We start from the raw sequence: 27557 nt of genomic DNA, 5'->3' as shown, positions 1-27557 counted from the left end.
TGTACAAGACCAAAAATCTGTTGAAAAACAACTACTTTACCTGCTCAAGATGAGAATCAAACAGGTGTTTGCATCTGTCCAGCTCATCTGCAAAAAGCTGAATCACTTTGGGGAAATTAGGAATAAACGTTTCCTTTATGATGTCTCGTTCCAAGAGGGGTTTGAACACAGCGGCCAGCTTCAAACATACAGAGTAAAAGGTTATGTAGGTTTGGCTATTTTACAGTGCCTTGTAAAAGTATTCATGCCCCTTAATTTTTTCTCTCATTTTGTTCTGTTGCAGACTTATGTTAAACTGCTTTAAATAACTTCTATTTTAATCAGAAAAAAAAAAAAAATGAAGGGGTATGAATACTTTTGCAAGACACTGTATGCTATTTTCGATTCATTTTAACTAAACCTGTCTCACCAGAATTGCTTACTTTGAAAACCGATTCCAATCCTGAACAATCTTGAGAGGCATAAAATACTGGACAGCTGTCGATCAAAGTCTTCAACTCTTTCTTGGAAACTTGAAAAGTCTTTTTCGAAATCCTTTACACAAAGTGTAAAATTTAAGAAAATCCGTTATTTAAAATGTGTTTCATAAGTGTTTCATTTAAATACGGAATATAATATCCTATCCTGGTCAAAAAAGTTTTAACAATTAATATAAAGTATAATTAATTTCTTAACAATCATGTGTATTAGATTGTACATTTAGTAACAATGTGTTGAACAATATAGGCTGATATTTAAATAATTTTTCATAATGACATATTAGGTTTTAAACATTACTATAAAAGTGTTACCAAAAATGTTACATGACAAACAGAACAAAAATTATGATTTATGAGAACAATTAAGCCTTTGAGAAGGTTGCCAAGTATCAGGCATGTTGTATCCAAACGTACCCTATATTTACAAGAAAGCCCCAGGAACTCCATAAAAACTATAACTAACAGTGAGAGTTATATCTGCTATTGTACCAAACACTCATATACCACATTATCTACGCTGATATATTCAGTGAGGCATTATTATCATACTATCAGACATCAAGTTGTTTAAGCTACCATTGAAAATATGTGTTTCTATATGACTTATTGGGAGTGTTGTTATCTTATAGCTGATTCTGATATGTCCCAAGCAAGAGAAGTCATACCTGAGAAGTCAAATCGAGTGGATTGTATTCTTGATCCCTTATGGCTTTGCAAAGCTGAAGAAACTCTGCATATAGTTGAGAGGCCTGCTCGGTGTAAACCCTTCCTCTGAGACCTCCAAAAACCAGCTTCTCCAATCTTTGGAACTCCAACATAGTGGAGAAAAGGGCCTGGAAAACATCATCATTTTTCAAAATGTTACTGTCTCACAAAAATGTAAATAAAATGAATATTATTACTCACATAACATAAAACTGAATTGTGGCTGAAAGTGAAAGTATATATTATCACTTCAAAAGATGTACTACTTACCTTCAACTGTAAAACACGAGCCAAGAAGCCATCAAATCGAGTAAAAACAAGAGCCGAAGAGAAATCCCAGCACTTTGGGGTGGAATAATGACTAGCCAAAGCAGCCACCTTCTGTCTGTATTTCTTGAATGTTTCCCTGACACACCTGAAAACTCCCACCACAGTCTGTAACTTGTCCAAACCATCTTCAGTCTCTGCTCTCAGTAGCTCCTCTGCACAGAGATATGAAGTGGCCTAGATGGAGCAAAGATTGACATTTTGGTTACAAAAGAACTAAATTTTAATCTCTATTCTAATTGCACTCTCCATTTCCCTTAGTATAACTTATAATACATGGCTGCTCTCAAAAATAGATAAATAGTAAAAGATTTTTAATTGATTGGTTCATGGGTAAATTGCGCATAGGACTGCCCATACGGCGAACAAAAAATAACAATAAAATTAACAAATATATTTATTTTAAAATTGAAAACATATTTCATGTCAACCTTCATATAATAACATTCATATAACGTTTTGAAATATATTTCAAAATGTATTTCAGGACCAAGAAAACACAAACAAGGCATACAAAAAAAATGCCCCAAAAATATATTGGTAGAAAATATAATTAAGCACATTTATTTTGAAACATATTTTAGCAAATATATTTTTGGAAATATTTTGTATATTTTGAAATTAAGTAAGGATTGTTACATGATCAAGGTCCAGAAACATAGCAAGGAGATCGGTAAAATAATCCATGTGATATCAGGGGTTCAAACGTTATTTTACGGAGCAACGAGAATACTTTTTGTGTGCAGAAAAAAAAAAGAGAAGACTTTATTCAACAATTCGACTCCACCCCGGAGCCATTTTGGCAGTGGTGGACAAAGTACACAGATCAAGAACTTGAGTAAAAGTACAGATACGTATAATAAAATATTACTCCAGTAAATGTACTGCTTTTTCAATTTTACTCGAGTGAAAGTACAAAAGTTCTAAATTTTGTATGTACTTAAGTAAAAAGTACTGATAGATAGATTTATTTTGCAATTTTATATAGACTACTTTATTTAATTTTATATTAGCACATATTGTTATAATCCTACTGCCCAAAATACCTATGATTTTTCCAAAATAACCACTATCTGGAGTCAAGATATATATTTTGTTGTTGATATGGACTACATTGATGAGAGTGATGTAGTAATGTTCACTGTGAAGCTTACACTGCGATGTACCTGAGAGAAAACAGATTTGACCTAATCTAATTTTCACCAGTAAGAAGAAAAGTGTTTTAAAACTCGTTGTTTTGCAGAACGTCAGTTATATATGACATGAGAATTAGGCCTGAAGTTAGGAAGAACATTTAAGGAAAATATAATTTTATTTTCATAAGGATTGTTTTCTTCTCAAACCTTGTCTGTGGTGTAAAAACACCCCTGGCCAAATGCCCCCAGAGGGCATCACTTCCCACTTTTATAATTACTGTAGTTACTGTGTTCTGAACATCACATCCTTTCTTTTTCCCTCAAATGGAATCTATCTAGGTGGCTGAATAAAAATATTTGGACTTTATATCTAAAAATTTCCTCAACTTAGCACCAGCAAGCTTGTTAGCTAGACAATTAGCATCAGCTAACGATATTTACTTATTTTCAGTATGGTTATAAATAAACATTCATATCTGTCTACTCGGCTAGATGATCTATAAACCAGCGGTTCCCAAACTGGGGTGCGCAGACTTACCACCAGGGGTGCATGAGAGAATGTTTGTAATGGCGGAAAAATTGTCTTTTTATTATTCTTATGCATTTACCTTGGATAAACTTCACATGTTGTATATTTATTGACAGAGAAAATCACATTACAAGTTGTAATTTGCAACCTATAAATTATTCACGATTTCATTTCGCGTTTACACGTCTGCGTCACAATAGCCCAGCCCTTTCACATTAGGCGCTAAGTGATAGTGCATTCATTCTTTTTTTTTCACTTACTATGATCTTCAAAATGGACACCTGGTTAAAAACTGGCACTTTAAAGAAATCAAGGGACAGTAGGGATGAGCCATCTACATCGGCCTCTATATGGAGATGTGCACTGGCCTTGAATATATGGAGAATCCCGATCGAACGGACTCAGAAGAGAATGATCGAGAAGAAGTGGCGGGAACAGAGAAATTCAGCAGAGATGTGCTGATGAAGAGAATTAGGCCTACGCTAGAGAGTGAGAAAATGTCAAGTAAGAATCGCAAATATTGCAACAGTTACATTGGTTTTCGGGTTTACATGGATTGGAGATGCGGAAAATCCAAATCCGCAATGTGTAGTCTGTGGTGAAGTTTTAGCAAATAGCAGTCTCAAGCCCTCATATATGGTCCGGCACTTACTTAGAAACAAGACACAGCCACTTACAAGACATGCCTGCAAGGTTTTTTCAAGGGAAATTGGAGGAACTGCAGAAGAAGAAAAAAATTATCCACTCCCATTCAGGCTTAGGGGCTTCCAAAAATGCACAGAGAGCTTCATATCTGGCGAGTTACCACATAGCTAAAAGAGGCATGCCCCACACAATTGGAGAAAATCTGTGCTTACCTGTTGCCAAAGATATGGTAAACTGTATGCTCGGAGAGAAAGCTGCAAAGACGCTGGACAAAATCCCTCTCTCCAACAATACTGTGGCTCGTCGCATTGATTCAATATCTTCCAACATCCTCAGCCAGCTAATAAGCAGAATAAAAAACAGCAAATTTTTCTCACTGCAAGTCAATGAATCTATCTAATCTTCTGGTGTATGTCCGTTATTTATTTGAGAACACAGTACATGAAGATTTTTTGTTTTGCCGTCCCCTTACCACTAGTTCAACAGGGGAAGATATTTTTAATTTGATGCTTGTCCATTAAATTCACGTATTTTCCGCACAATATGCAACGAAATGGGCAGCGAGCATGAAACACTTCTGCTGCACACAGAAGCCTGCTGGTTATCACGTGGAAAGGTCTTGTCAAGGATGTTTGAGCTCAGATGTGAAGTGCAGGAATTTTTTGTTCATAACCCATTTCATTTGTCTTCATTCTTGCAAGATGACATCTGGCTTCAGAAGCTGGCATATCTGGCAGACATATTTTCTACTCTTAATGAATTTAATTTAAGTCTGCAGGGCCTTAGTACTACCATTTTTTAACACCCAGGACAAAGTTGAAGCACTTATTAAAAAGCTAGTCTTCTGGGCTAACTGGATCAATACAAACTCCACCGAGTGCTTTCCTCTGCTGTCTGAATTTTTGCAATCCCTGGAAGCAGCACTAAGTAATTACGTCAAAGGCCTCATAATTAAACATCTCAAGCAGCTCAGCCAAAATCTGCAGACTTACTTCCCCCCTATGGACCAGTCTCAGACATGGATTCGGAATCCTTTTGATGTCACTCCTCCAATCCCACATCTCTCATTTCAAGAGCAAGAACAATTACTAGAGTTATCATCTGATGGGAGACACAACATACTTTTTAAAAATAAGTCACTCGTGGATTTCTGGGCTTCAGCAATGGTGGAGTATCCAGGATTGTCAAAGCAGGCACTGAAAGTGATGTCCTTTGCAACCACGTACTTATGTGAGGCAGGCTTTTCTGCACTGACATTGTTGAAAACCAAACATCGACAAAGACTAGATGCTAAGAATGATTTGAGAGTAAAACTGTCGTCCATTGCACCAAATTTTGATGATCTGTGTGCAAAAATGCAGGCCCATCCATCTCACTAAAAAGGTAGGAAGCAATATTTTTTATTTATAACTGAAATTTTTATATTTTCTAATAGCTGTCTAAACTATGTATTTAGTTATTGTATTTAAAAAATGTGGAGTTTAATCGGAGAAAGGTGGTGGGGGTGCTTGACAGGTGTCAAACACTAGAAAGGGGTGCACACAGAAAAAAGTTTTGGAACCACTGATCTAAACAATATAAAAATGTATACTGTTGATGAACAACATAAAAACAGACGTCACATCAAAATAAATAACAACTCAAAATAAATAATGTGCCTCGCACACACAAAAATGAGTTGGGAAGCCATTTGATTGAATGCCGCCAGTAAAAGGGAAAGAGTAGCAATGCTCGGGCAAACCGCTATAGAGCTGATGTCACGACAGAGTTAGAGCCGGTGAATGCGGTTTATAGGTTTCATAGAAAGAGAACGATATGCACCAAATGAGTCGCTGTAGAAACTGAATTGAATGCTTGATTAAGTGCTGGAAATAACGGAGGATGGGTAACAAAACTCTGAAACATGTACAGTCACACACAAGAGTATTGTACAAACTGTACTTCATAACGATGTTTAGACAGCTATAGAAGAATTCATGTTCACTTTTTATATATATATATATTTAACTTACAGATCTCAGTTTAAGTTTTGCTTCAGTTTGTATTCTATTCTATTCTATCAGTTTAAATAGTTTGTTTTGATAATATATTATGTTAGGGCTATATTATAAACCTGATAAATAATTGACCTTGTTTTTGAGTCTTTGACTTTGAGTCTCTTGCTCATCAAGGCTGTATTCATTTAAAAAATACAGAAAAAAACTGTGATATAGTGAAATATTATTGCAATTTCTAATATTGGTTTCCTATTTTAATACCTATACTTTAAAATAGCATTTATTCCTGTGATCAAAGCTGTATTTTCAGCATCATTACACCAGTCTTCAGTGTCCCATGATCCTTCAGAAATCATCCTAATATGCTGATTTATTATCAGTGTTGAAAATGTTGTGCTGCTTAATATTTTTTTTGGAACCTGTTACTTTTTTATTTGATTCTTTGATTAATAAAAATAACTTTTATCACTTTTATCCATTTAGCACATCCTTGCTGAATAAAGTTTTTAACTTTTATTTAACTTTCTTTAAACTTTTTTAAAGTATCTTTAAAAAAAGAAAGAAAATCATTTCTGACCCAAACTTTTGAATAGTTTATATTGTAACACAAAATCTCTATTTTGACTAAACACTGTTCTTTTTAACTTTTTTTTTTTTTTTTTTTTTTAAATATCACAGGTCCCAAAAGATACAGTATAAAAAAATAAATAAATAAAAAAGCAGTACAGCTGAGAATGATTTCTAAAGGATCATGTGACTCTGAAAATACTGCTTTGCTTCACAGGAATTAAAACAATTTTAAAGTATATTAAAATAGAATACATTTATTTTAAATTGCAATAATATTTCACAATAGTATTTAGTGAAATAATATTCAGTATTTTTATCAAATAGATACAGCCTTGATGAGCATAAGAAACTTCTTTAAAAAACTTTATTGATCCAAACTTTTGAACTGCAGTGTATTGTACAGTAAAAATGTTTTCTCAGGTAACCTAAAATATACATCATTTAGTTACATCAAGAGTCAAATCAAATATAAATAGCACATTAAAGTTAAAAGTTACACACTTTTTTGTGTGCATCTCTTGTGAGTTGAGTTCACTGGAGACTCGCTCTAAACGGATCATTTGAATCAGTGAGTTGTCGACTCGAGAACAGCTGCAATCGGATCATTCCAATTCGTGAATGAATCATTTGTTGCGATTTGCGAACCTATTTCACAGGTTTATTGAAAATAATCAGTTTGCTCATGAATCAGACACCACTTCTGCGTCTCGGAGCACGTGATGTATTATGAGGAGTAACGATATGTTTTATGAAATGTAGTGAAGTAAAAATTACGATCTTATGCTTTGGAATGTAGTGAACTAAAAGTAAAAGTTACTCAAAATAAAACTACTCCAGTAAAGTACAGATACTTGAAAAAATTACTTAAGTACAGTGACCACCACTGCATTTTGGAGAGTATCCACTGAGCAAAAACAGCGTATGCTGTTCTGTGTCAGCTGCTTCACGCAAAAAAAAAAAAATTTTTTTGGGTGAACTATCCCTTTAACAACCTAAACTAAACTTGCCTTGTCATAAAACACAAAATTATCTGTTATCTTAAGAGACTTGTTCACCTTGACAGAGTTACAAGCATGTTTCTGCATGTTGAACGCACCACATGACTGATTTGGCAACCGAATACACTAGAAGATTTTCACATATGTCATACCTGCCGAATGAAGAGGTTGCAGAGCTCCTGCAGCAGAGCAACGATGCGTGCAGGTGAACGATAGAAGGAACAGTGAGTCCAGACCAGAAATATAAGGTGAAAGACTGGTGGAATGAGAGCATGGAAGGATGAGAACTCATCCTCCTCCAGTTGAGACAGCAATGATCTAAGAGGCTGAAGGTGCAGATCTATAGCCCTGGCTTCCTGCAAAGCTGAGAGACAAATACACATAAATGATAGCTATTATGTAGTAGGAAGAACAGTAGAAAACTCAACTGTATTATTAATCAAATGTATTGGGACAATCACGTGCCTTACCATCAAAAACAGCCTCCGTCAGAGCTTTGAATGATGGGAAATAACTGCTGTCTATAATTTCCAGAATCCTCGTCATTTTCTGAACACAAGGATTCTGTAGCTGAGATTTACAAAGATTTAGTACATTATAAAACATTTCTGCTTGTTTATACATCATGAAATGTTTGTTTCTGGACGAACCCGTTCATGAATACTCTGTATGTGTGTTTTCCTGGATCTCCAGAAGTCAAGTTCAGCTTTTGGTCCAGGGTTCAATCTTGTCACAATCAACTCAGCAGAATCTGCTTTTAAGACTTTATGAGTCATGTGAGTCCAGCTGATGACCATGGACTCAATTGCATGTATCATGGCTCTGTTTCGACGGTCTTGCCTTGTTTGAAAATGAGAAATTGTTGTTTTAAACAAAATGAAGACGCTTCATGATTTTTAATCTTACTCTATGAGGATTGATAAGTGAGTCAGACTACAAGACAATAACCAGAAAGAATACAACATATTAGTTCATCTGAAGTCAAAACTAAGATTTTAGACAGAATTAGTTTTTTAAAGTCTGATTAGTAAGTTTGGTTTGGTTGGTAAGACTTTTTAAAATGTTTTTGAACGTATCTTATGCTAACCCAGGTTGCGTTTATTTAATTAAAAATACACTAAAAACAGTAATATTCTGAAACATTATTACAATTTAAAATAATTGTTTTCTATTTTAATATATTTTAACATGATTTATTTACTCTTTTGATGTCAAATCTGAATTTTCAGTAGGCAGTACTTAAGTGTTGAAGAAAAAAAATGTATTATCAATGTTAATAATGTGTATCATTATTTATATTTTATCTTATATTTTATATATGAAAATGCACATCTTTACTGCCACTTTTGATAAATTTATTGCATCCTTGCTATACAAAAGTAGACATTTCTTCTTAAAAAAAAAACGTACTGACTCATTGAACAGTTCTGTATATTATTCCCAAACAAACAAACATTCATACAGTGTGATCGTTGTCTCTTGACACTGCTCTGTCCATTTTGTGATGGCAGGAACAGGAAGGACGGTTTTGCCATAATACTGTCCCCTCATCACGGTGACCTTGCTTTGCAAATTCTCTGTGTGTTGCCTCACATCCTGTGAGATTATATTCGGCCACATTTGGTGATTCTTCTTGTTTGACAGAAGCGGCAGACAGACCTTGGTGCAAAATATTGACAAATTTTACAAGGATTTTTACAGGCTGATGACCATGGACTCAACTACATGCATCACACCAATGTTTAACACGGTCAATTATATGCACAAATTGTAAATTTCTATTCACTTCTACTCAAAACAGAAAAGAAAAGAAAAGGTGGGTGTTCCTGCTAATATTCAGTTTCATTGTGTATTTATTTACTTTTTTGACAGCAAAAATCAAACAATTGTGGACTTTGGAGTCTACAAGTGTTCATTACCTTCTCCATGGTGTCTGACAGCTGTGGCAGAAAGGAGGGTGACAGCACCCCAAAGAGTAAAGAACTCCTACAGGTTTCTGGCAGGATGGGGGAATTTCCTTTTTCGAGAATGTAAACATTCTTGCCTTTAGAGAGATGGCAAACCTAAAGTGTACACATAAAACAACGGGTTACTGTTGCTGTATAGTATTAAACGGAACACACCTGTGGTCTATAAGTTTGCATGCACTGAACAGACCTATATTGGTATTAAAAAGTAATGTAAACAACACAAGGCCTTTTTTGCTCACGTACCTCTGTAGAAACAGTTAGAGCATTGGACGCCATCACGCTGAAAAATAACAGTCTAATAATTGGCGTTTCGAAAAACATTGTAAAAAGCATTTCATTTTTTTCAACATTGACTATTTTTTCCCACGCATCAGTTTTGAGTTTTGAGCATCCGGCAGAGTATCTCGCCTAAATAATGCACCCTGGGGTCTTCGGAAAACGCTGTTTCTTCCTCTTCTGACATATTTGTTGCCCTCAGAAACGAAAAGTTGATGCGTATTTTCTAAAGCAGGTGGAACGCAATCAGTGTCACGTGTTTATATGTCGCGCGCGTTCAGTTTCTTGCAAGCTGAAGAGATTTCACTCAGAGAAAGTGTAAAAAGGGCGGTACAGGGTCCAGTTTCCTTGGTTACAATCCAACATGTACCCCTCCACCCAGGCATGACCAAAATGTTTGTTCAACTTGTCAACATCAGCGATTAAATGAAAATAGTCCATTTGACTTAGTAACAGAACAAACTCGCACGCTTTTACAAAATTGTAAAGTTAGGCTATTTATTTATTTATTTTTTAATTACATTCTGTTTACATTCATTTAATTAAATTCACTGATTCACGCACTTCCACCATTCCACATCTGGTTAATTTATTTCATGCAGGATCATGCACAATAACATTTAAAAGTTTCTTTAAGAAGGTATGGACTTTTACAACGTGATTATTCAAATAAGCAAACAAACAAATGAATAATTGAATGAATGAATAAATAAAAGTGTGTTACCAAACAAGAATATAGGCTCTATCTATCTATCTATCTATCTATCTATCTATCTATCTATCTATCTATATATCTATATATATCTATATATATATATAAGTGTGTGTGTGTTTCTGTGAATTGTGGAGACCAAATGTCCCCACAAGGATAGTAAAACTTTAAATTTTTGACATTGTGGGGAACAGTTTGTGGTCCCCATGAGGGAAAAAAGATGATTAAAAATAGTAAATGATGTTTATCTGAAAGTGTAACAATGCAAACAGGGTTTCTGTAAGGAGTAGGTTTAGTGTTAGGGGATAGAATATATCGTTTGGTCAGTATAAAAGTAATAGAAGTCTATGGACAGTCCACACAATTCACAGAAACACACACACACACACACACACACACACACACACACACACACATGTTGGTTTTTGTGGTTTATGGGGACTCATAGGCGTAATGGTTTTTATACTGAACAAACTGTGTGCTATTGCCCTACACCTAAACTTAGCCCTCACAGGAGACTTTGTGCATTTTTAGATTTTCAGAAAAACACCATTCAGTATGTTTTTTAAGCCTTTTGAATTACGGGGACATAGGCAGTGTCCTCATAAACCACCTTCATATTGTAATACCTCTGCCATACCCATGTCACAAATGTGTGTCCTCATAAACCACATAAACATGCACACACACACACACACATCATGTCACAAAATCCACTGCTGACTAATGATTGGATGCTTGTGCTGTGGTTTTCCACGAAGTAAAATATTAGACTACACATAAAAAATTAAGAGATGTCTGTAATATTTCTTTAAAATATTTTTCATTCATGAACTTCTTAATGACATGGCAAAAATGACAACATTTAGGCCTACTGTACCACAAATCACCAAAGCAACGAAAACATTTCAAGTTCACCGCGATTGTGAAACAAATTAACTGATATTATTTACATCCTTAAAATCCGTTTTCTTATTTCACCCAGTACATTATGATGAATGACTTGTGATGAAATGAAAACTGTACTGCACAACCAGAATGACCCATGATGATGCATGTCTATTGTGAGATTCTTGAGAATTTGTATTGTAACATTCTTCATTTCTAACTGATATTGTCAAGAATTTAAAGAATAGAATAAAAATAATAATAAATCATTAGACATAAAAAAAACTCCACAACCTCAACTGAGGATTAGATGCACCTTTGATGTAATTCTTACTGTATGTCTCACTCACACGCTTCCACTGTTGCACAATTGAAGATTGCTCACAGGTTGTGTGAGGTCTCTGCTGACTTTCACGTGAGTGCACCAATAATGCCCTCTAGGGGCCTGGACCATTGAAACACACTAATGAGCGCTGTCTGCTGCCGACAAACCAGACGTGCTGCTGTGCCTGATCACACTGCTTGATGAGCAATGTAGGCTTCTTACAATTCTGCCCTCCTTTTGGGAACTGTTTCCCACAGAATTGATAGTTTACTAAATCTAAGGTGCATTTAAGCGTGAAGAGTAAATACAAAAACTAGCGGAGCTAGTAAATATCCGGCACTTTCGCGGACTATAAAATGATTGCATTTTATAAACCTTGTTTTCAGTTCTTATATAGAATTAAACAAAAGAATAATACCAGTTTTACTGTTCCAAAATATATATTTTTAACAGGTTTCAATCCGTTGTGACTTTTTTTTCTTTTGCAAAATGGCTATACTAACATTTATATATATAACATTTAGGCTACATTACATAATTTGCCTGTTTATATATTATGTCCTCAATATTTTTTTGTTTGCTTAGTCGTTGCCAAAGCTATATGGAGTAGCCTAATATTCCGATTTCCAATGATTTGAGACACAGCCACTGATTCTAGCAAATGTTCAGAAACTTCGTGCCGAAGCACGTCTCATACTTCCAATGGAAGTCACTCGCTCCTGGCGTTAACACGCTTGGAAACCATGGGAATGCCGGTTGAACCGAACAGAATGCGATATCCGGCCACATGCGGCCGTCCTATGAGTCCCCCTGCGGTGTTATGCAAGCTTCATAAAAGAGCAAATTTGTTATCCTCCACCCGAGGGCATCTGTTGATGGATACGTCCTCCCAGGGGTCGAGAGGAAGTAACCATTCAACAACCGCTGCTTATCTCGCTTTACTTGTTTTAAGTGTTCCTCACTTAAGATATGACAGACCGAAGTGCTCCACTTGGAAGGTAATAAACGCCTTTTTTATTTCCTTTGGACGGCGAGTTCCAGCGTATTCCTTCCTTTACTGAGCAAACCGTCTGCTGCTCGGGATTTGTAAGATATAGGCTACTGTATATTTTCTTGAGGCTGGAAAGAAATTCCAAGAGTTTCAAAATGTAATTAAAGAATAAATGAAAATGCAGGAGCATGTTGTTAGAAAAGCACATGCTAACATAATTAACTCAATGGAGCAAATATTAGTATTTGTATGTGTGGAGAGTAGATAAAGAGACAGATACAAGGATTTTGAGCATTCCCACAGGGAAAACATTGGCCGCATGTGTCTAGTGGGAAGCTTTATCCTTTTTAATAAACCCCCCCAAAAGACTGGTGCTAGCCTATTGACCTTAAAGCAGATTAAAACAGGAGACCGTTCCTCATAAACCAAGTGCATTATCACACATGTAATGTGAAGTAGTAGCCTATTCAACCTTTCAAGTTATTTTAACCTTTAACATGATAGTTTTTATACCTTTAAATGATGCCATTTATTTATTTTATTTTATTTATTTCTTTGTTACACTTGTTGTGTTCCCTGTCAAAAATGACCATCCTACAAATAATTGCTTATTTAATTGCCGAATATTGTATTCAATTCAGTTGTATTTCAATCGGCACAGGTTTTGTATTTGTTTTCGGAACTGAACTATCATTGGTCTCATTGATCTGAGATTATGCATCTCAGTTTTTTTAGTAAACAAAGTCTGCTTTTTACTCACTCATTAAATGAGGTGCATAAGCTTGCATCAATGAGTCTTATGATCAGTCAGTTCCAATTAAATACATTTTATTTTATTTATTTATTATTTTTTGCAATTTATGCATATGCAGATACCTTATAGGCCCTATTGCCAGCTTCCCCGTTTGGGATGACAGAGTGTGGGGTGCAGGGTCTGTGGCGTTGAACCGTTTTGTCTCACATTTCTCAGGGGCCTGTGTGGCATTAGTCTATACGTGGCCTTTTGATTCCTTAATCCCAGTGCAGGCGGCCCAATGCTGGCAGCCGATGAGATATTCCTCTCACAGCTCGTGATTTACGACCTTGCAGCCCGGCACTTAGTACAGAGAGATCAGAGGTGCTTCTGAGGCCAGTATAAAAGTTTTAATATGCACACCCTGTGATCCCGACACATTCTGCACTCTGGCTTTACTGCCCAAAGAGGATGGGTCAATAAATGTTTAAAAAATTCATTCAAGACTGCAAAGTAGACTCTGCTATCTAACCGCAGCCAAAGTCTAAAATTATTTTCCTATTTTATAAAGAGGGTTTCTAAAAGAAAAGCTAACTTTAAATTGCTTAAGTGTTTGCTGGATGAAAAACATGTACTCAAATAACCCTTCTGACTTGGATAGGTTTTTTCAGATGCATGGTGTGAGTCATTGTTATGATAACCTGTTTAATTTTTACTCTTAAAATCTCCAGTACAATAACAGGTTTCCAATCACTTTAAACAAGGAAATGCATAACAAGATTTTTTTGTTTTTTTACAGAATGTCAACAAAACTAAGCCTTATAACAGTAAAAATTCACAAACCAGGCCTTAGTCTTCTACATTTATGAGTTCATTAATGCCGTTGACTGTTTGCTTTCCTCTTCAGTATGCACTTCGCGCAATGGTGTCCACTTTACAAGAGAGCTAAAGACTCAAGTGCACATCTTTTGTGAGCGTAAAGCCAGACTTTGCCAGCAGCATCTTAAAAGTTCTGCCTGTGGATTGTGGAGTGAAGATGTCATTGTGTTTTTACAGCCGCAGCCACATAGTTGTGTAAGATTTGCCAGCAGGGTTGTGAATGAAACACTTTGGCATCGATGACTACATTCTAAGGGAGTTTTGTCCTTACATGAAAATACATAAATCTCGTCTTAACATAAACTAGTCTCTAAACCTCCTCCCTAACTTAGAAAAACAACATTTTATGTCTGTATTGCTACAGGCAGACAATAAGTAGAATGTTTTCTCAAAGATACATAGAATAAAAATTCTGTTACTTTACTAGAATGCTATATCTGAATATTTAGTTAATAATCTGAATTCACACGTTATATACATATCATAGGCCTATACCATATTAAGAGTAAGTCAAACACCTTACTCAGAATGTAATGACTTCAAAACAAACAATGAAATCTACCAAATAATAAAACTATCCATTTGACCAATTATCCAAAAAGCGATTTTTTTATGTTTAAAATGACAATACATGGTGAGTCTGTGAAGCCAATATTACTAAAGTGTTCAAATTGAATGGACTTATTGAGTGTCCTGTTATTGTGCGCATCTCAGAAAGCCTAATTGTTAGCCTAAAAGCAAAGTAAACCTTTTTGAAATGTCCATGTTAAAGTTTTAAACAATTTGACAACCCAGCTAACAACAAACATTCTCAGAACGTTCGAGCAAAGGTTCTCTCAAAGTTATAATCAAATGTTCTTCCAGTAACCATTAATAGAATGTTCATTCAAAGTTATCTGGCCTTTAATAACATTCTGAAAATGTTAGCACGAAAACTTTTTATTTCTAAATTTCATTTTTAGTTCTGTTTTTATTTCATTCATCTAATTATTATAAATGTTACTACTTTTTTCAGAATGTGCAGAGAAAGCTCAAAACTAACATTCCCTTAATTTTTGCAAAATAATAAATTGGAATGTTGCCTTAAGGGGTTAGTTAAATTTCAAAAATATTGGGGGAAGTCGTGGCCTAATGGTTAGAGAGTCAGACTCGTAATCGAAAGGTTGCGGGTTCGAGTATCGGGCCGGCAGGGATTGTAGGTGGGGGGAGTGAATGTCCAGCGCTCTCTCCTCCCTCAATACCACGACTGAGGTGCCCTTGAGCAAGGCACCGAACCCCCAACTGCTCCCCGGGCGCCGCAGCATGGCTGCCCACTGCTCCGGGTGTGTGTTCACGGTGTGTGTGTGTGTGTGTGTGCATTTGTTCACTACTCTAGAGCACCAATTTCGAGTATGGGTCACCATACTTGACAATACGTCACGTAGGGGTGGGCGATATGGGAAAAATATCATATCACGATTTTTTTTTAGAAATATCACGATTCTATCACGATTCTTTGTCATGTTAGTTTTACTATTTTGGTTTTACAAGTTGTCTGAGCATTACAGCCAAACTAGAAAGACAAAGATGCATGGCAGATATTTAGGCCAAAGTGGGCGAAGATAAAAAATCTTTGTCATTATTTTATCTTTCTTATTAAAAAATAAGAACAAAGATACACATTACAAATACACATAATATACAAATAAAACAAACAGTGCTTTATTTTCAGGTACAATAGGTGTATTTAGCAGAGCATTCAATGAAATTGAATGAACAAGTATAAAAATAAAACACTACATAGACTGATTCCTAAAGCAACTGTATTAAAGTTTTTCAGTCAAGAATAGGGAGTGATTTTTCTCCTTGCGTTTTGTTGTTTTGTTAACGTTAAATGAATAGTTACCGGAAAAATAAATATTCTGTTATCTGTCTGTCAATTCTGTCATAATGTTTTATTTTTATACCATCATTTACTCAAAAGTTGTTTTAAACCTGAATGAGTTTCTTTCTTCTGCTGAACATAAATGATATTTTGAAGAAGGTGGAAAACCAATCAGTTGCTGGTCCCCAGTGACTTCCATAGGATTTTTCTTTCCTATCAAAGTCAATGTGGATCAGCAACTGTTTGGTTACCCTCATTCTTCAAAATATCTTATTTTGGGTTCAGCACAAGTAATTAATAGAGGTTTGGGAAAACATGTGAGTGAGTAAATAATGACAGAAATTAAATTTTAGGGTGAACTATCCCTTTATTGACAGTCGACAGCACGTTTAGTGTCCTGTCCTGTCTTTAAGAGCTGCACGCATCTAATATACAGGCACGCATCCGTTTCTCTCTTAACTATTTACTTTCATTTTAGAGATAACCAACTCTGTATGTAAACCTTGTGTGTTTTGACAGTATTAGCGCAAAAGATAAGTTAGTTGAGTAATCAGGCGCTTAGACAGGCTTTTTAGTGCACGTGCTTCAGGTGTATGCGCTCAGAAAAAGCGCACGTCAGACCAGCGCGCGAATTAAACATTTAACCAGCAAGGCTTGTATGCAAATAATGTACTTTTGCGATCGCGAATAAGTGCAGTGTCCTGTCAGAGTAACTCTACTGCTGTATGTCGTGTTGTACAGTACATAGAGACGGAGGCGCCAGAACTGTATTTGACAATGTGCGCTGTAGCACGATACTACGATATTTCTTCAAAAGCAGATCGTGGAGACCTTTTTATCGTCTACGATCAAAAATCGTCATATCGCACACCCCTAACGTCACGACTATCTTAATTACTCGCCTTCATGTCATTCCAAACCCGTAAGACTTCCGTTCATCTTCAGAACACAAATTAAGATATTTTTGATGAAATCCGAGAGCTTTCTAAACCTGCAAAGACAGCAACGCAACTGACACGTTCAAGTCCCAAAAAGGTAGTAAGGAGACTGTTAAACTAGTCCATTTGATATCAGTGGTTCAACCGTAATTTTATAAAGATACAAGAATACTTTTTGAGCGCAAAGAATACAAAAATAGTGACTTTTTTGGGCGAACTATCCATTTAATGTTTGTCTAAAAAAATAAATAAAACATTTAAAACAACTAAAACAAACAAACAAAAAAAAACTCAGAAGTTTCATAACTTAATGGGAACCTTAGCAAAATGTTCTTAGAATATATTTCTGGGATCATGTTTCTTAGTAGTCTCTTGTTCGGACATACAGGTTTTTGTCCCAAATCAGTAAATTATCCAAGACTCACTTCTCAAAAATTCACTTATCGCCACCTACTGGCATAATGATGCAGACGAATTTGAATGAAGGTTTTTGGTGAACTGATTCAAAAGAATCGAGTCACTGAGATTAATCAAAGCATATATTTTACATACATTAGCTTCATTACACATAAAGGTTATAATAAAAAGAAGTAATTTTATGAATTATACAAGGCACATTTGCTAAATGGAAACTATAAATGGTCTCGAAAATTGTTGGGATACAGATAATGGCTTTGCTGCAAACAACTAATATATATATATATATATATATATATATATATATATATATATATATATATATATATATTCTGCCACCTTCTGTTTTTACATTTTACACCACTGAAAGTCTCCCAAATCAATGTTTTCACCACACTGTCATGATGTGATACAGTCTGATTTGCATTCACAGCCCCTCGCTCTGATTCAGTAACAGTGATATCAGAGCTTGTCTTCCCCTTTCCCTCCCCTCAATCCTCCCTTTTTTTTCCTCTATCTCTGTCTGTATGCCAGAGGGGTGTGCTGTAAATGGCAACACCAATTCACCTGGACTTCACTAGCTTGTAATGGGCGCATTACTGCCCCAGCCCCCCCATCCTGTGCTTATCATAAGGGACAGAGGTCAGCTCTCTACTCCGTGCACTTGATTGAAGGCATTTATGCCAATTATGGGAAACAGCCTTTCTGGGCTAATGACCTCAGCAACCTTGGACTTTTTCTCCTAGCTGGCCTTGGTGACCACACTGCCTTAGGTCACCGTCTCTTTATGGGTCTTCTCTCCTTTTTGGGGCCACTGAATTGAGACACATTTGCATTTTTCTGTATTCTAATGCAATACACACAGCTGGTCTTTGTAATGCATATTCATCATGGATATGTATGTAATTGTGCTGTCTTATATTGTTTGTAACAATTACAATCTCCCATTCGGATGAGTCTGAGCATCTGAATACTCAAAAATGTGCATTTCTGCATATTTGTAATGGTTAAACTAACCTAAAGAAACAAGACAATCAATTTTTTTCTTTTTTTTTCCTTTCAAACAGCTGCCTAACGGACACATTGCCATATACAGCTGACATGAAACTAAAACCACAAAACACTGCGAGCATAGTCAAATCAATAACCTGCATTTCATTCAATTTCCTTTATGAAATTGAAATGAGTTTTTAACTTTTCCCATTAAATATAATTGCAGTTCATCTAGTTTCATAAAAACTAATGATGAAAAGAGGCCTGTGGTTAAGATTTGGGTTGAAGTAAATGATGGGACAGGAGTTTGCTTATAGGGCCCCATCATTACTGAGATTACCTTCTGTTTGCAGGACAGAAGCCGCAGACTATTACTGAAGCACCATATACTGATATTTCATTGGGTCAGTTTGGGTGAGGAAAACATGACACTTTTTTGTTTAGTTGTTTTTTTCTCATTAATTTGTTGTATTAATTTGAAATAATTAAATATAAAATATATAATTGTATATTAAACTGAAGCATTTTTATTTTTTAATGTTAAAATATTGAAATTAAAATATATAAAATTATAAGTTTCATACAATATACTAAAACATTTTACTAGGTTGTAATACTATGTTAATACTACTACTACTAGTAGTAATAATAATAATATAAAAGTATTCAAAAAAATGTGTTAAATATTTTCTCTAGAAGGGGGCTAGGGCCCACTGGGGGGCCTCAGCAGACTTCCAAGGGGCCACAGGGTGACTTAAAATTATTTATTTAAAAACAAAATGTTATTAAAATTCTTGTAAAGGGGGGAAAGGGAAATATGTAAACACAAAAACCTATCAGTAACTTTTTATTTTATTTTTTATTGAAAAACACAGAGTGAGAATCTTGAATCTGCTGGGATCACAAAATGAATTGTGGGTAAAAAAAAATGTATATATCATTATATCTTCCAGTTGTTGTTAATTAAAAAGTTTGCATATATAAAGCAGAAATAGTAGAGGAAATAGTGTAGCCAATAACAGTTTCCTTTATAACCCCTGAAATATGTTACTCTTAAATATGGATTTAGGGAATGTATTTTTACGCCTGAAACACTGAAATCTCTAAAAACCATGATGCTAGGATTTTTGTTCCCATAGGAACCAGACCAAACAGTTTAATCCCCCCTGTTCCCTGTGTATCTCTCCTCTGCTCCCCCTTTTAAACGCTCTCTCTCGCTCTCTCACAGACCTGGCAGCCTAATCGAGCAGCACCTATTGCTCCCGCCGTGAGATTAAGTAAATTATTTTAGGATCAAACGACCAGCAGTAACAATGAAGCCCAGTGCAAAAACTTCTAAGGTCTCCCCCCCCATCCACCATCCCCACCTCCCCTCTCCTCTCAAATTAAAGCTCTGTGGGGATCTCTCCACACCTCTCAGGTGAATTCCCCCAGTGCCCTACATCCTCCCATTAGTAGCATTTTAGCTGCAGGCTAAGGTAGGGCTCGCTAATTGGCCTCGGGAACAAAACTAACCCACTGACAGGCACAAACTCGCAGGGAGCTAAAATGGGCAAATTGCCCCAGTCCCGGGCAGCTGCTGTGTGACCGGTGTGGCCAGAGGCAGACTGGACCTTCCCGGATCATGAACTGCATCAGGTGGCAGTTTAACGTGCCTGGGATGGAGTTTAATAACTACAGTGTTTCCATTGATTTGTTCAGTGAACGGCAGAGAAAGAGTTTTAAAGTCAGCTCACCAATATTTTATAGTTATTTTTAGATCTCATTTGATGTAAACATTGTCACAAGCTCTACCCCCTCGTGAAAAATAATTATACTAAAATGTATTTGAAATACATTTATTTCATGCTATGTATACTAGAAATACTTGCTTAATAAAAAATACCCATCAATTAGCATACTAATCTGTTATACTTAAAGTGTGCTAAACTGAAACAATTTTGTACTTAATGCACTTTAATTATGCAGAAGTAGTGCTGATGTCCACCTAAAGATATACTGAAGTATATTTGATTGTGCTAAAGTGGAACTATTGCAAGTAAGGTACACTTAAGATACACTTGAAATATCTTGCATTTAAAGACCGATACATAAGATCATACAACTCTCATCAATAGGGACATTAAAACATATTTTAGGCTTAATATTAAGAAACGTGCATTGTGCATAAGTAGAACTCCAAATAAAGTTGAATTATAATTTTCATATCAGTAAGTCTTGAGCGATATGTCAGTAAGGTTAATAGATTTGAACTATACTTAGTATGAAATAAATGTATTGTCAACTTTTTTACTAGGGATTTTCATCCATAGCTTCAAGAATAATATTACAGATATCACATGAAACACTTAAAAGATCAATAGGGAAAAGCATTCAGTGCTGACAACAAAAGTTTGTCCTTCCATTGTGATGCCATTCCAATGTGATGCAATGCTAATGCTAATTAGCCAAACTGCCAAAAAAAAAAAAAAAAAAAAAAATCACACAATGCCTTTTGAACCTGCTAGTGCTGGTCGCAAAATCTGGTGTCATTCTCGGCCCACATCCTTATTTGCTTTGTTGATCTTATGAATTCAGACTAAAATGTATATTTTAATCATTCTATGACTCTTTTTACAAACATACGATTTGTATGTTTGTATGTTCTGTGTGAATCACATTGCACAATACGAAAATGCTACTTCATAAAATAGTCATGTTTTTTTTCATGAAATCGGATTGAGCTATTCAGAATTCAGCTAAACCTTAAGAAAAGCATTGACCCTCAAGCTCTTTCTAATAATTATGAGAATGTGATTTTTGTATTATTATTAAAAATAGGAGTGTTTTCCTGACACAAAACTATATCTCATTTAGAATGACAACTTGAACACATAAATTTACACTAAACGAAACAAACAAAACTGAATCAGAGACAGAGATAAACAGCTGTGCTTAAATAAATATGCATTTTGCAAATTAATCTTGATGATAAAAACAGCATCCAAAACCAAATGATTTGCTAAATCAGACTTCACTACTATAGATAAAGATACTATGCTTTATCAATACTATATTCCAATTGTCTTGCCAATAAAGCTTTATTAAATTTAATTGAATTGAGAATTAGTGAAAGCATGTTTGATTATATATTGTAGCATACTTAAAAAGCTACGGTGTTTTGAAAGCTGCTGAAAAATCCAATAAAATCAGATGCATCGCTAGTCATTTACTCTTTTACATTGTAGTGCTGAATACCTTGGAATATCTACATTTTCTATTGTCTAAAACAACACTTAATGTGTGCGAGAGAGAGAAAAAGAGAAAATGTGTGCCATTAGGCCTTTATACAGTGATTACCCAAAGAGCTTATGAAAGGTTGCTTTGATAGTGTGTTTTTAAATGGGTCAAAGAAAGCTTCTCGCGGTAATTGGAACTTGAATCAATTGTTTGTAATGTATGTCAGTATCACACTTCAAAGTCGTTCATTTAATGAGTGACTGAATGAGATCTGTGGATTGTGAAGGTGTTTCTAGAGCAATGGGAAATTGTTAGCGCAGTCCCCGAGAAAATTCCTGTGATATCTTGAGAAAACACAAACATGCAATAACCAATACAAAAGCAAAATGGATTATTTAACCAATTCATTAGCACCAAAAGCTAAGAGGACATTTTCCAAAGAGCAGGAGGCGCTACAGCCAGTGTCTTTCGTCAGACTTTGGGAGGCAATGTCATCCATCACATCCTCTAATTCCCGATGGCCTCCCATTGAGAGTTTGAAATGTGCATGTAATTTAATTTGAAGCCCCCCGGTCACTCTCGGCATCCTCCCTGCATGTTTGTCAATGTGCTGTAATCTCATGCTCAGTGGGACTTTAAGTGCTGATGAAATCAGATTGTCGAGTGTCACGTCATTAAGGAACGCTGCAAATCAAATGGCGAGTGAAGTGTTCAACACGTTTTATCACTTTGTATTTCAGCACCTTGTTACAGAGTTATTTGCCTATGGCTGTTTGTTTAAATTTTAAATCTTAAAGGAAAGGATAACGCAGAAATGAAAATAAAAAATGCATTATTTACTCATGCTCATATTTCAAACATATATGTGACCCTGGACCACAAAACCAGTCATAAGGGTAATTTTTTTGAAATTGAGATTTATGCATCATCTGGAAGCTGAATAAATAAGCTTTCCATTGATGTATGGTTTGTTAGGATAGAGCAATATTTGGCCAAGAACTATTTGAAAATCTGGAATCTGAGGGTGCAAAAAAGTCAAAATATTGAGAAAATCGCCTTAAACTTTGTCCAAATGAAGCCCTAAGCAATGCATATTACTAATCAAAAACTAAGTTTTGATACATTTACGATAGGAAATTTACAAAATATCTTCATGGAACATGATCTTTACTTAAAATCCTCAATGACTTTTGGCATAAAAGAAAAATCGATCATTTTGACCCATACAATGTATTTTTTGCTTATAAATATACAAATAGACCCGTGCTACTTTTTTTTGTGCTCCAGGGTCACATATGGTGTTAACTTTTCTATGGGACTGTAACGAGGGAGTCCACTGAAGGCGAGTGTAGTATGAACCCAAGTGCAGTTTATTTACAAAGTGGTTTCCATAATCCAAACATGATCCAAACAGATGCAGACTTAACACAGACTTGACAACAGGCTTGACGTGGCATGAGACAGACGTAGCATGAACAAACTAAACTCACCGACAGCAGGTTACAACGACAATACACAACAAGGCACAATTGCACTAACTAGCAAACTTATACAAAACTATGAGGGTCACATGACAAGGACAACCAATCAGAACATGACACATAGAACAAAGGAACCAATAGCAATGAAACATGAGGGCAAGGGAAGCATGACAAAACAGGAACCATGACCAAACTTCAAAATAAAAGACATGAAAACATGAACAAGAAACAAAACCCAAAACAGACCTTACAGGGACACAGTACTTTTTTATGTTATTTATTTTATTTCTAAGTAGCTCTTGTCATACAATGAGATAGATATGTATAAAACTTTTTAGAATATAATTTTTTTTTAGTTGAAAGTTTTTTGAAAAACGTTTTTTAGTTTACTTGAAAGCCGCAGTTCTTAAAAATCAATGGGGGAAAAAATATGGGCTTGGGAAAACATATATGCTGATTTAATGTCTTCTTTTCTATTACATATAAATAGTGTATATATGCATATTATGTATATATACACTGTGTGTATTTTATTTAAAAATATATATAAAAATTATATAATTTTTTTTTTTTTCATATTTGGGGGTGAACTATCCCATATGTTATGTAGCAATTAATTTTAAATATTGAGACTTTTTCCTGCTAAGTGTTGTGGAATGTACATATTATATTACAATTATGAGGTTTGCGGGTCAATTTGACCTGAATATAAAAACATTTTAGTTCATTTTGATAAGATCTGCTTTCAGCAGATGCTTCTATCTGAAAAAAACTGCACTGATGTACATTTTTATCAGTTCACACGTTCTTGCCGTTGCCAGCCCCATACTATAATGTTCAAGTATCAGGAAGTGTTTGTCCTCCATTCTTATGTGTAAAATGTTGTAAACATCTTTAAAAATAGTTACAATACTGTTTATAATGTTCACACAGTAAAGTTGTTGAATGGTTATGTGATAATGACATTCACTTGATTATTTTTTGTAATGTGTAAGAAGTATTAATTAAAAAAAAAAAATCTTATTTTTCATAGTGTGATTTTGGTTTATTGTGTTGAATCAATTTGGTTGTACCCAGATTTTTAACCTAATATAAGTTTAAACACTCTTGACATCCATTTTTCTAAGCAGAGTGATGAGGTTAGTAACAAGCTTCACTCATTCACATTTCGACATCCACCACATTCCAACGTTTCCTCATGCTCCCCTGTCCTGTGGACCCCTAAAGCAATACAGGATCACACCGATGCCACCACAACATGGTGGCTTTTCACACATGATTAGTTCTGCCATCAGCAGCAGGTCTGAGACAGGAGCACCAGCTTTCTAAGCAGATTTTGTCCTGTAGCTGACCCCATCATTAGGCCCTAATAATCCAGTCCTTCACTGAGTCCGCCAAACCACGGCCCGGGAAATGCAGCTCTCAGCTGTGTCTGGTCCTGACGACAGCAGGGCTGTGGGAGGTCGTGATAAATAGCGACGGGAGTCAGATTCGGGACACAATGACAAGTTGTCCTCTATCATTAGTGCCGTGTGGGTGCCGGTAGCTTTAGAGCGGGGTAGTAGGGCACGCAGATGGTACTGTAGGAATGGCAGTAGAGGGACTCTGTTGCTGTGTTTGCTCGCTGTTGTAGCTCATCAGCACTGACCACCTGATCACATGTGTTAGATGTGAGTACTACATTATACGCTATTTTCAAGTCACTATAATTCAAAATCTATGTCATGTTCTTTCACATATAAAAAAAACACAATTAGACACACAATTTTCCCCCTTCAGTTAAGAAAAAAACTCCAATGACTTGAATATACTTCTTGTATGATGAAAATGTTTTTTTAAATTCCTTAATTATTATTTTTTTATTTAAAGTTAAAGTCAGAAATACCAGGGTGATACAAATGTGCTGATATCATAAAAAAGAAAAAAAAAGGTATTACGTAGTTTGCATAATCTTTTATTCAATCATATTCAATATTAACACAATTTTTCAAATATTATTAGTCAATGAAACAGTTTTTTTTAATAACAAAATCCATTTTTCTAAGTATAGCGATGAGGTTAGTAACAAGCTTCAGTCTCATTCACATTTCTAAATTTTGTTCATATTGAATATTGTTTTGAATATTTTTTCAAATCAAAGTCATGTGGTGCGACCAACAAGAACTTTAAAAAGAATTTAAGAAATGATGTCAAGTTATGATGTTTGCGTTAAAATGAAAGTCACGTGGTATCAAAAGTGTACGAACTCCAAATATTTATTTTAAAAAAAATACCCTCTATGTGAAAAATAAATCTATTTAAAAAAAAAATGATTAACACGCGTGCTCACATGTATTCAAGGAATAGAGAAAATATAATAATAAATTTTACTTGTTGCTTACACCACATGACTTTTCAATAAACTGAAACTTTTCAAAATGGTATAAAAGTTTTTTTTTAAACTAGTTAGGGATATTTATGAATTAATAACTCACAATATTTATACAAACAAATTATATGTGAAACAAAATCTATTTAAAAAATACGATTAACACGTGTATTCAAGGATTGAGAAAATATAATATTTAATTTTACTTGACGGTTACACCACATGACTTTTCAATAAATTTAAACTTTTCAGAATGGAATAAGTTTTTAAAAAACTATACGAAACCAATATGAATAGAAAGAGTGTGTTTTTATGAACTTGGCACACATTTTCTTTTTCATTCATTTGAATCAGTTTTCATTATTAAGCACAATTTTGATAAAATGTATACTTTACAGATTGAGAGAATTAAGTCACTTGGTATAAAAACATTTTCCAACACAAATAAATTAATAAAAAATAATTACATAAAATAAAACAGTTATTAATGCAAGCTATCTTTTAATTGTCTCCTATGATATTTTATTTCCCCAGTAGTTGTTCTCACACACTATGTACACAGGTCTTCCTGTCATTTGGATAAACCTAGTGCGCTGAGAGACAGCATCTCCGTTATCTTCACTTTGACACCTTTGAAAGTAATCCATTAAAATAACAATAAACAGATGCAAAAACAAAACAAAAAAGAGCCAAATGTCTTTGATTTACAAAAGCAAGGCTTCTTGTCCTTAATTTTAATGTTGGGACCTTTGATTTCCTCTTGAATGGAAGGCTTAACTGATGCTAAGAGTATAGGGCAGTAACTGAAGACAATGAGAGCTTTCAAAGTTTAAGTGCCCATTCAAATGCTAAGAAAGCAATGGCTAATTATATAGTTCTAAGACGCTTGAAAGTCTCTTATCTGTCTTACATTAATGCCGAGTCACTGATGTGCTGTTTATTTCCCAGCAGTCATCTGGTTTCCTGCCCAATGAATGACAAGAGAGGAAGAAGGAGGTCCAAGCCTCTAATGATTCCAGTGAATTTAGATTTCAATAGGGCACTGCTCTTAATGACAATCTTCACAGCTTTGCTGCATGGGAGAAACTGCACTCTTCTCTTTCTTTACAAGGTTTCATCTGCTGTCATTTTACAAACATCTCTTTTTTTAAAAAAATAGTTTTGAAGCGTTAACCAAAGAGTTCTGGCTTAGGCAGTTTCTTGTGTTTTGATATTGGAAAAAATCAAACCAAAAATGTGTCAGCGTTTGCCTTGACTATCTAAATGAGCGATTGGCACTCTGACATGAATGAAGTCATTCATCTCGACCATTATCTCAGGATCTACTCAATTATATTAGCAAGTCAAAGCTGTTTTTAAAGCAGTTTGCAATCTTTCAAAGTTCTAACATTCAGTGCTTTACAATACACTTCCTATTTTCAATGAGCCTTTTTAAGATAGTTTGTTCATTCTTGCCCTCCAAATTCCTTTTTTTGCACTCTTAATATCTAAAGACTGGCTCATTTCTAACCCCTCCGGCTTTCCAAATCCCCTGTGAGTTCTCCCCAGGGATGCGGATGTGCTAAACAATTTTCCTTTTTTCCAGCCAAATAAAAAAAGTACCATATCACACAAAGCCAGCTTAAATTAGTTGTTGCCAAGCAACCAGCATCAAAAGGTCCATTGCTTTGGGTTGAGGATGCCTGTAATTTAACACTTTGTGGGCACACTGAAATCACAATCAGCTAGCCGGAGTTTTCCGCAATTAGACCAACCCCGCACCCCAATTTACCACCGCTGCCTATAGAAAGTGTTCTGTTCAGACTGAAAGCGGTTCATGCACTGAATAACAGAAAGATGGGTATTGATGGTCACATTTACCAATCTGATACCTTAACAGATTTCATTCATATTCTTTTTTTTTTCATTGTGTGTGTGTCATTGTTTGCACATTCCGATAAACATTCCAATATACACTCTTAAAGATAAAGGTTTTTTTATTGGCATCTATGATTCCATGGAAACATCCATGGAACCTTTCCATTGCACAAAAAGTTCATTAGATTATTGAAATGTTCTTCACATGTTCTAATATACACTTTTAACAATAAAGGTTCTTTATCGGCATCTATAGTTCC

At 35.2% G+C, this 27557-nt stretch overlaps 1 protein-coding gene across 1 annotated transcript in view; it reads right to left on the bottom strand.

Moving 5' to 3' along the window:
* The window catches only part of LOC306887789 (dynein axonemal heavy chain 11), a gene marked incomplete at both ends in the record, with an annotated part of 64156 nt that extends 54337 nt beyond the window's left edge, over positions 1–9819 (bottom strand). The window contains 12 exon segments of the mRNA XM_079445802.1: positions 41–178; positions 423–456; positions 458–534; positions 1145–1312; positions 1455–1688; positions 7539–7750; positions 7857–7956; positions 8037–8226; positions 8849–9045; positions 9306–9449; positions 9600–9740; positions 9742–9819. Coding sequence (XP_079301928.1) covers positions 41–178; positions 423–456; positions 458–534; positions 1145–1312; positions 1455–1688; positions 7539–7750; positions 7857–7956; positions 8037–8226; positions 8849–9045; positions 9306–9449; positions 9600–9740; positions 9742–9819 — 1713 coding nt within the window.
* Between the last annotated feature and the right edge of the window lie 17738 nt (positions 9820–27557).

Source organism: Barbus barbus (genome assembly GCF_936440315.1).
Source record: "Barbus barbus genome assembly, chromosome: 21".
Lineage (NCBI taxonomy): Eukaryota > Metazoa > Chordata > Actinopteri > Cypriniformes > Cyprinidae > Barbus > Barbus barbus.
The sequence above is the reverse complement of the archived record's forward strand: the minus strand, read 5'-3'. Positions and strand labels throughout refer to the sequence as shown.